The sequence below is a fragment of the Lithobates pipiens genome, unplaced genomic scaffold, assembly GCF_037356315.1.
Source record: "Lithobates pipiens isolate NorthernLeopardFrog02 unplaced genomic scaffold, aLitPip1_a1.2 Scaffold_8, whole genome shotgun sequence".
Classification (NCBI taxonomy): Eukaryota; Metazoa; Chordata; class Amphibia; order Anura; family Ranidae; genus Lithobates; species Lithobates pipiens.
This window is the reverse complement of record NW_027507903.1, coordinates 121,075,600-121,089,265: the sequence shown is the minus strand read 5'-3', so window position 1 is coordinate 121,089,265 and position 13,666 is coordinate 121,075,600. Positions and strand designations below refer to the sequence as shown.

Sequence of the window (13,666 nt, the reverse complement as noted above, 5' to 3'; positions counted from 1 at the left end):
TATCCCTATTTTGTAAATGCTATAACTTTTGGGCAAACCAATCAATAATCGCTTATTGTGATTTTTTTTACCAAAAATATGTAGAAGAATACGTATCGGCCTAAACTGAGGGAAACATTTTTTTTTATTTGTGGGAAAAAAAGGACGTCAATTTTGTTTGGGAGCCACGTCGCACGACCGCGCAATTGTCAGTTAAAGCGACGCAGTGCCGAATCGCAAAAAGTGGTCTGGTCTTTGACCAGCGAAATGGTCCAGTCTGTAAGTGGTTAAGGAAGCATTTCCTTGATTCAGTGCAGAGAGTTCTCTGCTCAAAGCTGACAGCTGTCAAAAAGAAAAAAAAAAGCAGGCAGCCTGCCAAGTTTCCCACAGCATCGCTTAGGCATCCCTTAGGTAGAGAAGATGTTACGCCGCGAGAATTGTGAGAGAATCATGATCTTTATTTTAAGCAAAAAAATTGTGATTCTCATTTTAGTCAGAATCGTGCAGCTCTACTATACATACACTTTAATTGAAAAAAAAAATCACGTCTTTAGTAAATCACCCATTAGCTTTTTTCATTAAGGTTGGAATTAGTATAATCTGTGCATTGGCTGGGTGTGAATTGATAGACAACTGCTCCTGATCTGTAGGGTGAACCTAGTTTTTCACAGATTGGTTCATGGTTCTCAGATCTTCAGGGTTGGTAATAAGCATTATAAAAATAATTTTGTTTTGCGAAAGTGGTACTGTATACAGGTACCTTGAAAGTGTCTGTATGATGTAGATGCTGTTGTTGTTGTGGTATGCTAGCATAGGCTGTCAGCCTGAGTGTCTCCTGTATCACAGCTAATGACATTTTCTGAACCATTAGCAGTTGGAAATGGAATTATGTTACAGTAATCCTGGGAGTGCAGGAAGTATACAGGAGAGCAACAAACAGCAAACCTACAAACAAAATGCCATTAAACATGAAATATCATCAGAAAGTGGCACTGGCCTTATTGAAGGTATTATACCTCAGTCATATTAGTCTCAGTATTTCTCATGAATTATATAATACTAAATAAATATAACCCTATTTATTGTACTGTCATGCCTATTTAATACGTACAAAGCATTTCTGTTTGATGAATGGGTTAAAATTTAAAAAAATTGCTAATGGTATGAATGAACAACAAGGCATAGAGCAGTATGGGAAATGTAACTGAAGGGGAAATGAGCTTTGCTGATACTGAAGTGCATCCATTTTCTAGCTAACCTCCGTTTTAAATCCATTTTATATTACCAGTTGGTACAGGATGTCAAGCTGCAGTATGTTCAGATTGTGGCAGAAACTCCATGCCAACACTTAACTGACGATCCTTCCGTTGTCATCTATTGTGTGTATAACCATGGGCTCCCTTCTGTTATGTAACCAGTAACTCATCCACTGTCTATAAAAACTCATACCCATCAATAAATATAATCAATTTCAATAAATTGGAATGGCTTTTATACAAATCTTAGTGTGTTTGCCTATGTTCTTGCAATTGCAAAAATGATACCATAATAGGGTGCACTGACTAACATAATAAGGAAGAATCCCCTTACTTAACCTATAGGAAAGTGAATGCAGTGGAGAAGACTGGAGAGCACAGTGTATAGCACAGCATGTAGATTGGGGTGTTCCAAAGTATGTAATATACAGCACAGAATAAAAATGAAGCACTACTCCCCTTATGAGCCAGCTGATAGGCTGGGTCCACTGTTCTTTGGCTAGACCTTTATCAAGAACCTCAGCACCTCTAAAACACCGGGTTGAGTGTACAAACATACAATATTTCACTGAAAGTAATACTTAGTATGCAATAGTAGTGCTATATCAGAGAAAATAAGCACCCAATACGTATGGTTGGTAACTAGGCAAGCATAAAATGGATTAAGTATGGTAGTAACACAATTTAGCATACAAAGTGTTTAACAGCAGGGACTCAGCATAAAATTACATTTGGCATCCAGATCAGTAGCAGCAAGGCCACTTCAAGTGCAGCAGTGAGCATTAGTAAAGTTTAATTTACCAAGTTCTGAAACTATACTGCTGAAGCATATTATAGCGGTGATGCTAATCCTAGACTGAATAGATATGCACCATCCAAGAGAAAATGAGGATGGTAGTGGAGGGGGCAGGGGAACAAAGGGGGCTTGCAGAAGAAATATTACAGTAGGGACAGTCCTTTGAGATGTTCTTCTGCAAGCTATCGTTGGGGCCCCTTTAAGAGCGTTAGTGCACTTAGTGACAGTCCCAGTTAACCTGCATGCAGTATAGGTAAATATGTGATCTAATGAAAGGTTGCTGAAGTACATCTGTGAGCAGAAAGTCATTGATCTGCTCCTTTTGCCAATAGAGACGAGAGTGTGAGTATCACATTGGAATGACTGGTCCCAGAAATCAGAAGTATAGAGACCACAGCAATAGAGGGAAGTAAAGCATGGGACATGAATATGGGGTCAATGCATGAGAAAGACTTATGAGGGTGTGAGTAAAAGGTTAAGTCTTTGGTGGTCAGGTTGTACTCTCTTCAGTCGTTTCAGTAGTGTGTCAATCACAGCAAATAAGGAGGGAGCAAGAGGCAAGGCTCAGAGCCAAATTGGGTGTGAGCACTCACGAGGGCCTCCATACCAGACAGCTTGCTATGGGGCCACTCAGCAGGAGGGAGGAGCCTGGAGTTCTAGAACCCGAGAAGAGGAGGGTTGGAGCTGCTCTGTGCAAAACCATTGCACAGAGCATATAAATATAATGTTTATTTTAAAAAAAATTGCCCGTATAATTGCTTTAAGGAATTTTGAGCTAAGAGGGTGTAAGAGTTTGCGTCTCCACGTAAAATTAGGACATCTCTTTGGTGTTGTTGTATGATCTGTAATACAGGCCTAAAAAGAGAAGTTGTGGTGAGTTCGGGGCAAAGTAAGATACTAGTGTCACTTCCATGTCTTTTGAAGAGGCTTATAAGTAAAAAATAGCACCCTGCTCCTTGTAAAATATAGCATACCCTCCTTGTAAAATGAAAACTGTCAGATCTGCAAAAAGCAATAAGAACACCCCTTTTATTTACCGGGACATTCATCTGAAACCCCTAAGGGTACCTGGTGCTGAAGTATTTAGGAAATGAGGCTTGGGAGGAATGGGTTTCCTGTAGGTAAACTGGGGTTAATTTACTAAAAGTGGAGAGTGCACACTGCATTGAAACCAGGTTACCAGGTACCAGGTTGTTTTTGAAAAAACGTAATTGAACAAGCTGAAGTTAGAATCTGATTGGCTACCATGCACAGCGGCAGCAGATTTTGCACTCTTTTGTTTTAATAAACCAACCCCAATATGTCAGTTTTCAGGGTTTGGAAGTGGTGGAACACTACTGTTCATTTATGAGGGGAACTGAAACCTTTAACATTTAAAGGAAATCACTTTAAGATCTGCCTTGATGATCTGCCTGGGTTAAAGGTCACATAGAGCAGCGATTGGAATTGCATAATGTGGATCCTCCCCTGGACGGGATAATCATATTTTATATATTTATGTTGAAAAGTGTTTCTCAACTCTAGTCCTCAAGTACTCCTAATGCCTTGTACACACGACCAAACAATCTGGTGGAAAAGTCCGGCGGACTCAAGTCCGCCAGACAATCCCACCATGTGTGGGCTCCGGCGGACTTTTTTTACCCAAAAGTCCGGCGGACTTAGAAAGTATTTTTGCACTCCAATCTGTCCAACGGACTCGCATTTCGGCGGACAATCCGGCCGTGTGTGTGCCAGTACGCCGTACTTTTGAAATGAACTGACTTTTCCCGCCCGGAGAAAAGTCCGCTCATTTTGAGCGCGTCTCCAGGTAGCCGGGGCCAGCGACGCCTCCTGGTATGGACTTAAAGGGGAATCCCTACGTGATAAATCGGCGTGGGGGTCCATATCAGACCCTTATCTGAGCACGCTACCCGGCCGGCCAGGAAAGGGGGTGGGGACGAGCGAGTGCCCCCCCCATCCTGAGCCATACCAGGCCGTGTGCCCTCAACATGGGGCGTGCCTTGGGGAAGGGGGGGCAGCGCGGCCCCCCCCACCCCAAAGCACCTTGTCCCCATGTTGATGAGGACAAGGGCCTCTTCCTGACAACCCTGGCCATTGGTTGTCGGGGTCTGCGGGCGGGGGGCTTATCGGAATCCGGGAGCCCCCTTTAATAAGGGGGCCCCGGATACCGGCCCCCCACCCTATGTGAATGAGTATGGGGTACAATGTACCCCTACCCATTCACCTGTGAAAAAAAGTAAAAAAAAACACAACACACAAGGGTTAAAATAGTTTATTGCACAGCTCATTCTAGCTCTTTTACAAGCGCCTTCTTCTAGCTCTTTTACAAGCGGTGGCCCGGTCTTCTGTCGCCGCTGTCTTCTGGCCTTCTGTTCTTCTCTTCTTTTCTTCTGGAGATGTTGCCTCGTCGCTCTCCGGTCACAATGACAGGGACGCGGCGTGCGGCGACTTATATAGGGACATCCTGGACGATGTCCCCGCCCATTATGATGTCACAGTCCCAGAGGATGCTGGGACTGTGACATCATAATGGGCGGGGACATCATCCGAGATGTCCCTATATAAGTTGCCGCATGCTGTTTCTCTGTCATTGTGACCGGAGAGAGCGACGAGGCAACATCTCCAGAAGAGAAGAACAGAAGAACAGAAGAGAAAAACAGAAGGCCAGAAGACAGCGGCGACAGAAGACCGGGCCACCGCTTGTAAAGGAGCTAGAAGAAGGCGCGGTTGCCCAGCAAGAAGAACCAAAGAGGGGGGACAAGACCCACGAAGAGGGGGACAAGACCCCCGAAGAGGGCGGCAGCGGCAAAGAGGAAAGCCGGGCTCCTCCGCTAGTAAAAGAGCTAGCAGAAGATAGCGGAGGAGTCCGGCGAGAAGACCCCCGAAGACGGAAGAAGACCCCAAAGCTGTGCAATAAACTATTTTAACCCTTGTATGTTGTGTTTTTTTTTTTACTTTTTTTCACAGGTGAATGGGTAGGGGTACATTGTACCCCATACTCATTCACATAGGGTGGGGGGCCGGTATCCGGGGGCCCCCTTATTAAAGGGGGCTCCCGGATTCCGATAAGCCCCCCGCCCGCAGACCCCGACAACCAACGGCCAGGGTTGTTAGGAAGAGGCCCTTGTCCTCATCAACATGGGGACAAGGTGCTTTGGGGTGGGGGGGCCGCGCGGCCCTCCCTTCTCCAAGGCACCCCCCATGTTGAGGGCACGCGGCCTGGTACGGCTCAGGAGGTGGGGGGGGGCGCTCGCTCGTCCCCACCCCCTTTCCTGGCCGGCCAGGTAGCGTGCTCGGATAAGGGTCTGATATGAACCTGGGGGGGAACCCCACACCGATTTTGCGGCGTAGGGGTTCCCCTTTAAGTTCATACCAGGTGATGGGGCCAGCGACGCCTCCTTCGCTGGCCCCGGCTACCTGGAGACGCGCTCAAAATGAGTGGACTTTCCTCTGCGTGTGTGGGCGAGTCCGTTCATTTCAAAAGTACGGCGGATAGTCCGGCGGACTTTGTACGCCATATTAGTCCGCTGAAAAAGTGCCGTGTGTGGGCAAGTAGCTCATTCGGAAAGTCCGGCGGAAAGTCTGCCAGACTAAGTCCGCCGGATAGTCTGATACGTGTGTACGTGGCATAATAGGTCATGATTGCTAGACTTTGGTGAGAATAGCTGAAGTAAATATAAGCCAGGAAAACAGAATAAATGAATATAGCATAACCCCACCTCTGCCTCAAGTACTATACATTTCTTTTCTATCTCAAAAATGGCATAAATACATATGTGGTAGACGTATGATGAAAACTCACTTATATGACAAAATATACCCAAACGTTCTTTGGCTTAATGTGATCATGAAGGTCCCGGTCTCCTTGTTCTTCAGTAGTTCTTCAGATTCCCTTTTACAGAAAAACATGAATTTATCAAGTGGTCAATATATTTGTTTTGAGTCTAACTGTTTAGTTTAATATAGTGTAAGGCCCCTTTCACACACACATGTCCATTTTGATGGACTCCACTTGCTCAGCAGGGATCGCTCCATTGATCCCCACTGAGCCGACGGATGACAGGTCTGTCTCTGCTCACTGTGCAGGGACGGACCTGCCATTTTCTTCCGATCTATCCGCCGGATGGAAAATAGAGATTTCATCCGTCTGGATTCAGCGGATCGGTGCAGACGTCAGCGGACATGTCACCACTGACATCGGTCGCTTTATAGATCTGCATGGAGCGTCTGTTCAGGTCCGCCTAAAAAACCGGCAGGCGGACCTGAACGGTCCCCATGTGTGAAAGGGGCCTAACTAACAGTACATTTCTCAGTGTAAGATTTTTTGAGAGATTCAAGAGCTAAGCCTTTTTCTAGTGATTCGTTTTCCTAATTTGTTTCATTTTCGATTAGATTTTTCATCCGTATTCAAATCAAATTAGATTTTAATCTTTATTGATTCTAATTGAATATCTGAAAATAGTTAGGTACAACTTGTTCATAGAATGTTTAAATATTTGTGATTTTAATAAATAAAAATAAGTTTTCACAACATGAAAGCCTCCATTATTTGCCAAACAGAATATGTAGCATGAAATTATAGGTAAGTTATAATCATTATAATATATAAAATCTACAAATATACAAGAGAATCAGCATGTGCTAGACCCCCAAATCCCTTGATGCTATTCATAAAATACCTTTTTCCGTCTGAATTTCCGACACACAAAGTTTGAGAGCTGGATCTAAAATTTTCCGACAACAAAATCCGATCGTTTAAATTCTGATTGTGAGTAGACAATTCCGACGGACAAAGTGCCACGCATGCTCAGAATAAATTACGAGATGAAAGGTATTGGCTACTGGCCTGTTTATAGTCCCGTCGTGCGTGTTTTACGTCACCTCGTTCTGAATGATTGGATTTTCCGACAACTTTGTGCGACCCTGTGTATACTAGACAAATGCTAGACGGATTTTGTCGGCGGAAAGTCCGACCGTGTGTACGGGGCATAAGAGTTGTATAAAAATGTAATTACTATTGCTAACATGAAACTCATGTGATTGAAGATACTATCTTTTTTTATACCTTAAGACACACATGCATAACAATTAAAGCGGCGTTCCACCCATTTAAAAGTCAGCAGCTACAAAAAGTGCCGCTGCTGACTTTTAATAAACAGACACTCACCTGTCCCGCGGTCCAGCGATGCGAGCACACAAAGCCTCGTGCCTCTCTCTCTCCTCTCCATGGCACTGGCATTGTAACTGTGGGTGCCCGACTGTGGCTTCACAGCTGGGCACGCACTGCGCATGTACGAGCCGCACTACGTGCTGTGAATGGCCGGGCAACCTTCTGGGACCTGTGACATGTCCCAGAATATTGCAGGGAGAGAGGGGGGAGAGGTGAACTTCCGGCAGCACCAGGGGAGGAAGTTGGGGCTGGGTGCCTGTCAAAACTGGGTACCCTAATCTGTAAACCAATAAATGCTGTGCTATCCAAATGCGATCATATGGCTGTCACATTCAATATAAATCCCAAAATATAGTTCAATGAAGTGTTGCAATCCTATGCAGTAAGTGCCATACATGTACTGCAATCCTATGCAGTTATAAATTACAATCTAATGCTATACCAATGAAAATCCTATGCGATTAAAAATTGCAATTGCATATGATAATGCTGCAATCCTATGCAGTCAATGCAATACGTGTGTTGCGATCCTATGCAGTTAGAATATTGCAATCTAAGTGCTATATTACCAATGATGATCATATGCGATTAAAAATTGCAATAATTATTATTATTATTATACAGGATTTATATAGCGCCGACAGTTGACGCAGAGCTTTACAACATTAGGGCAGACATTACAAAATCCAATTCAATACAGGGGGAATCAGAGGGCAATAATATGCAATAATACTGCAATCCTGTCCCAGACGGCGTGTGAGACGGTCTAGAGGTCTCAGCAAAGGAGAGGACACATTGGTACAGAAATTTTTATTATTTCTGGCTCATACAGGATGGTGCACTTTAGCACCTATAACATGTGAGTACCCTATGTATAGGGAAGATTGTAAATTATATTTTAAATACCATATTTATTGGTGTATAACACGCACTTTTTTCCCCTTAAAGTCAGGTGCGTTTTATACACCAATCCCCCGCGGATTGTGAGCCTGTGGGCGGCTTTCGGCCACTTTCGGCTGTTCTCGGTGGTTTTCGGCTGACTTTCGGCCGTTCTTGGCAGCTTTCGGCCATTCTCATTACGCCAAGAACGGCCAAGAACGGCCAAAAGCCCCCGAGAACGGCCGAAAGGTGGCCGAAAGTAGGACATCCAGCTCAATATCTTGGTGGCGCCATTTTTAAATGGCAAAGCTGAAAATGACACTGATAAGGCTACATGACAAGGCTGCAAATGGACACTGATAAGACTGCATTGAAGGGCATTTAAATGTAAGTTTTTTTCCTTAAACTTACCTCCTAAAAAAATTCCTTAAAATTCCCTCCTAAACTTGGGGTGCGTGTTATACACCGGCGCATGTTATACGCCGATAAATACGATACATTTTAAACGGTATCACACTATTGATCTTCCTCTGTTTTCTATATGGACACATGTGCAAGTAACCAGTCAAGGATCTGAATGCTGACAATAAACCCAGAGGTGGTTTAAAAGCGTGGTTTGGCCAAGCTTAGGTGCGAGGTCACACGCTCTAAGGTGAGCGCATACACCAAAGAGGAGCAAAGAGTGGACACAAGCACATGTTGTTTATCACCTATATGAGAAGCAGAAGAAAGTACTAATTAGGAGTGGACTTTTATGCTGTGGTTTCAATGGCACATTAATGCATAACTAGTTTTGCACAAGAGCACTTTAAATATGATACATGTGTTTTTTTATAGTAGTAATTGAATGTGGATTCACTTTTTTATGTAGAGCTGTATATAGTCACTTTAATTGTTACTGGAATTATTGCATGTGTTCATTATTATCGCATATGATTGCAATTTTTAATCGCATAGGATTATCACTGATATTATAGCACAAGATTGCAATTTCCAACTACCTAGGATCGCAATACATGTGTTACCTTAACTACATAGGATTGCAGCATTATCGCATATGACTGCAATTTTTAATTGCATAGGATCATCATTGGTAATATAGCACAAGATTGCAATATTCCAACTGCATAGGATCGCAACACATGTATTGACTGCATAGGATTGCAGCATTATCGCATGTGATGGCAATTTTGAATCACATTTTTTTTTAGAAAACAGAGGAAGATCAATAGTGTGATACCGTTTAAAATGTATTTAAAATATAATTTACAATCTTCCCTATACATAGGGTACTCACATGTTATAAATCCTAAAGTGCACCATCCTGTATGAGCCAGAAATAATAAAAATTGCTGTACTGATGTGTCCTCTCCTTTGCTGAGACCTCTAGACCGTCTCACACACCGTCCGGAACAGGATTGCAGCATTATCGCATATTCTTGTAATTTTTAATCGCATATGATCATCATTGGTAATATAGCACAAGATTGCAATATTCCAACTGCATAGGATCCCAACACATGTATTGTATTGACTGCATAGGATTGCAACATTATCACATGTGAGTGCAATTTTTAATAGGTTTATCATTGGAATAGCATTAGATTGTAATTTATAACTGCATAGGATTGCAGTACATGTTTGGCACTTACGGCATAGGATTGCAACACTTCACTGCACTATATTTTGGGATTTATATTGAATGTGACAGCCATATGATCGCATTTAGATAGCGCAGCATTTATTGGTTTACAGATTAGATTGGCACGAACATATGGGATGTGATCAATGCTAGCAGCTGCCTTTACCTACTCTAATTGGATCTTTACATGGTAGCTCGCAATAATTTGTTTTGTTTTTTTTAGAAAACTGGGTACCCGCTCCCTCCCAAAAAAATGGGATGTGATCAATGCTAGCAGCTGCCTTTACCTACTCTAATTGGATCATTACATGAAAGCTCGCAAGAATAATTTTTTTTTTTTTTTTAGAAAACTGGGTACCCACTCCCTCCCAAAAAAATGGGATGTGATCAATGCTAGCAGCTGCCTTTACCTACTCTAATTGGATCATTACATGGAAGCTCGCAAGAATAATTTTTTTTTTTTTTAGAAAACTGGGTACCCGCTCCCTCCCAAAAAAATGACATGCCAAGTGTGGCATGTCAGGGGGTTACCAGTACTTAAAGCAGAAGTTCAATTTTTGGGAGGAACTCTGCTTTAAGTTGTAGTAGTCATTACAAGCATGTTATGCCTTTGCTTGTGCACACCATCCCTGGTTGGTTTTGATGGTCTAGTTTGATCGTTAAGAGTTTGCTGTAACTATTTTGTAGGAACGCCACTATTGTTATATTCTTAAACTAGGTCTCACCTGCGTTGCTTGCAAATTCTACCTACATTTGCATTACAGGTTACATGGCTGTACTATTCTGTATTTGTACTTACAGTAAAACTGGACATAGATGGTTTAAATCTTGGCTGGCAGCAGGGACCAGCTGATATTCAAACTATCTATACGCAGGATGTACCTAAGGCGATCCATCGATCTACTTGGGTACACCCAGCATGTTGTGTGATGGGAGAATCATGCTGTTTCTTTCCTGCAACCTGTAGCACCATCTATGGATGGCTTAAACCTTTAATAGAAGGATTGAAACCGGAAAACTAATTTGAAGGGTCCTAGATTATATTAAGCATATATGTGGATCTGGATACAATTGACGCTAAAATTATTCATTCAGCGGAAATATTGACAGTTTGATTTTTGATACATTAATCTTCTTTGTACTAATAAGGTTTATTCAGAATATGTCAAGCGTTCTAAGTTATAAAAGAAATATCTGACTTCAACATTTCGCTGTCTCTACTGTATTTACAGTACTGTGCAAAAGTTGTAAACAGGTGTGAGAAAATAATGTAAAGTACATATGCTATTATTTTACTTGTTTATTTCTATCAATTTAAAAATGCAGAAGAAATCTCTAAATTAAATCAATATTTGAGCTTCAAAACAGCATCTATACTTTTAGGTATACTTTTTTGAAGGAAATCAGCAATAGTCAGCAATATGTTTACATTTTGAATTCGTTTTCAAATTCAAAGTCAACTTGATTTCAATTTTGGTATTGAATTTGATTGAAATTTGAATTTGGACGAAATTTTGTTTCATTATAATTTATTTTAGATTTGTTTAAATTTGTTACTATTGTGTTCCGGAAATTCTGATACATCCGAAAATCGAACAATTTGTCCGAATTACAGTTTGGGACGAAACTAACTGCATATGTCTATTACCAACCACAATAGACTTGTTGCTCAGATTTACATACACAAAAATTTCAAATCATTTCATGAATCCTGAAAAATATTAAGGAGCAAAGTAAAAAGATTTCTCATATACAGTGGGGAAAAAAATTAATTTATCCCCTGCAGATTTTGTAAGTTTGCCCACTTACAAAGAAATGAAGGGTCTGTAATTTTTATCATAGGTGTATTTTAAATGATAGAGACAGAATATCAACCAAAAATCCAGAAAAAACACATAAACCAAATGCTATAAATTAAGTTGCAGTTCGGTGAGTAAAATAAGTATTTGATCCTCAAGCAAAACATGACTTAGTACTTGGTGGAGAAACCCTTGTTGGCAAGTACAGAGGTAAGACATTTCTTGTAGTTGGTGACCAGGTTTGCACACATGTCAGGATGGATTTTGGTCCACTCTTCTTTACAGATCTTTTCTAAATCCTTAAGGTTTCTTGGCTGTCTCTTGGCAACTTGAAGTTTCAGCTCCCTCCATAATATTTTTATAGGATTAGAGTCTGGAGATTGACTAGGCCACTCTGTGAACTAATTGTGTTTCCTCTTGAGCCACTCCTTTGTTACCTTAGCGGTATGTTTTGAGTCATTGTCATGCTGGAAGTCCCATTCACGACCCTTCTTCAGTGTTCTGGCTTAGGGAAGAAGGTTCTCATCCAAGGTCTTACAATACATGGCCCAGTCCATGGGCCCCTCAATGCAGCAAAGTTGGCCTGTATCTTTAGCAGAGAAACAGCCCAAAAGCATCATGTTTTCTGTGCTTGACTGTAGGGATGGTGTTCTTAGGGTCATAGTTTGCATTTTTCTTCCTCCAAACACGGCGAGTCGAGTTATTATCAAAGAGCTCAATTTTGGTCTCATTTGACTTCAGCACTTTCTCCCAATCCTTCTCTGAATCATTTAGATGTTCATTGGCATGACTGTAAATGTGCTTTCTTAAGGAGGGGGACTTGCCGTGTTTGGAGGAAGAAAAAATGCTGACTATGACCCTAAGAACACCATTCCTATGGTCAAGCACGGTGGTGGAAACATCATGATGTGGGGCTGTTTCTCTGCTAAAGGTACAGACCAACTTTGCTGCATTGAGGGGCCAATGGACAGGGTCATCTATTGTAGAATCTTGGATGAGAACCTTGTATTGTAAAATATTGGATGAGAACCTTCTTCCTTCAGCCAGAACACTGAAGATGTGTCGTGGATGGGTCTTTCAGACAATGACTCAAAACATACCGCCAAGGCAACAAAGGAGTGGCTCAAGAAGCACATTAAGGTCATGTAGTGGCCTAGCCAGTCTCCAGACCTTAACCCTATAGAAAATGTATGGAGGCAGCTGAAACTTCTAGTTGTCAAGCGACAGCCAAGCAACCTTAAGAATTTAGAAAAGATCCCCAAAAAAGAGTGGACCAAAATCCCCCCTGAGATGTGTACAAATAAATATCTTGCCTATGTGCTTGCCAACAAGGGTTTCTCCACCAAGTGCTGAGTCACGTTTTGCTTGGGGATCAAATACTTATTTTACTCACTGAACTGCAACTCCATTTAAAATATTTGCACCTTTTCTTTTTTTCTGGATTTTTGGTTGATTTTCTGTCTCTATAATTTAAAATACAGCTATGATAACAATTATAGACCCCTAATTTCTTTGTAAGTGGGCAAACTTACAAAATCTTCAGGGAATCAAATAATAATTTTCCCCGCTGTAGTACTTGTCATTGTAGTACCTCGGGCCCTTTTTAGTATTATTTATTTTACTTTAAGAGAAAGTAAAATGCTTTTGGGTTCAATAATAAGAATCAGCAAAGCCATACCTGTTATTTAATGATCTTGAGCATGACACACACTTACCTCCTTGACATGAGCCCATGGAACCAGTCAGGAAGGCCACCCCCTGAATGCTGCTTCATAGGCAGATCTATTCCATTAGGACCTAGTGGGTTTTTTCTGTCATTTTTAGACATTCCGGACTGAGTGGTGGACTGCTATAAACGGACTAAGCAGTGAACTAGCACAAGATATATATGCTGGTATCATAAAATTTGCCTATTTCACTTCTGCATCACAACCAGGTGAGTTTCAACACACCTATTGTTTTGCAACAAAGCATCATAAACGGAGGAACAGACATGAATATACCAGTCCTTCAAGTTATTTAACAGCAGTACCTGACAATGTTAATTGATTTGAAAACAAGAACAAATGTATCTCATTGTATAAAGCTTTTAATTGCCAGACAGCTTTTCATGCATGCAAAAAAGCGTGACATAAAAGTGAAGTG

At 41.7% G+C, this 13,666-nt stretch overlaps 1 protein-coding gene across 1 annotated transcript in view; it reads right to left on the bottom strand.

Annotated features, from left to right (window-relative positions):
- SH2D7 (SH2 domain containing 7) overlaps positions 1–13,391 on the bottom strand; it is a 41,203-nt gene extending 27,812 nt beyond the window's left edge. Inside the window, exons 1-2 of the mRNA XM_077472687.1 lie at positions 13,237–13,391; positions 5,834–5,923 (exon numbers count right to left, since the gene is read on the bottom strand). Of these exons, the coding sequence (XP_077328813.1) occupies positions 5,834–5,923; positions 13,237–13,349 (203 nt within the window). The 5' untranslated portion in view covers positions 13,350–13,391. The remainder of the gene's footprint in view (positions 1–5,833; positions 5,924–13,236) is intronic.
- Positions 13,392–13,666: the final 275 nt, after the last annotated feature.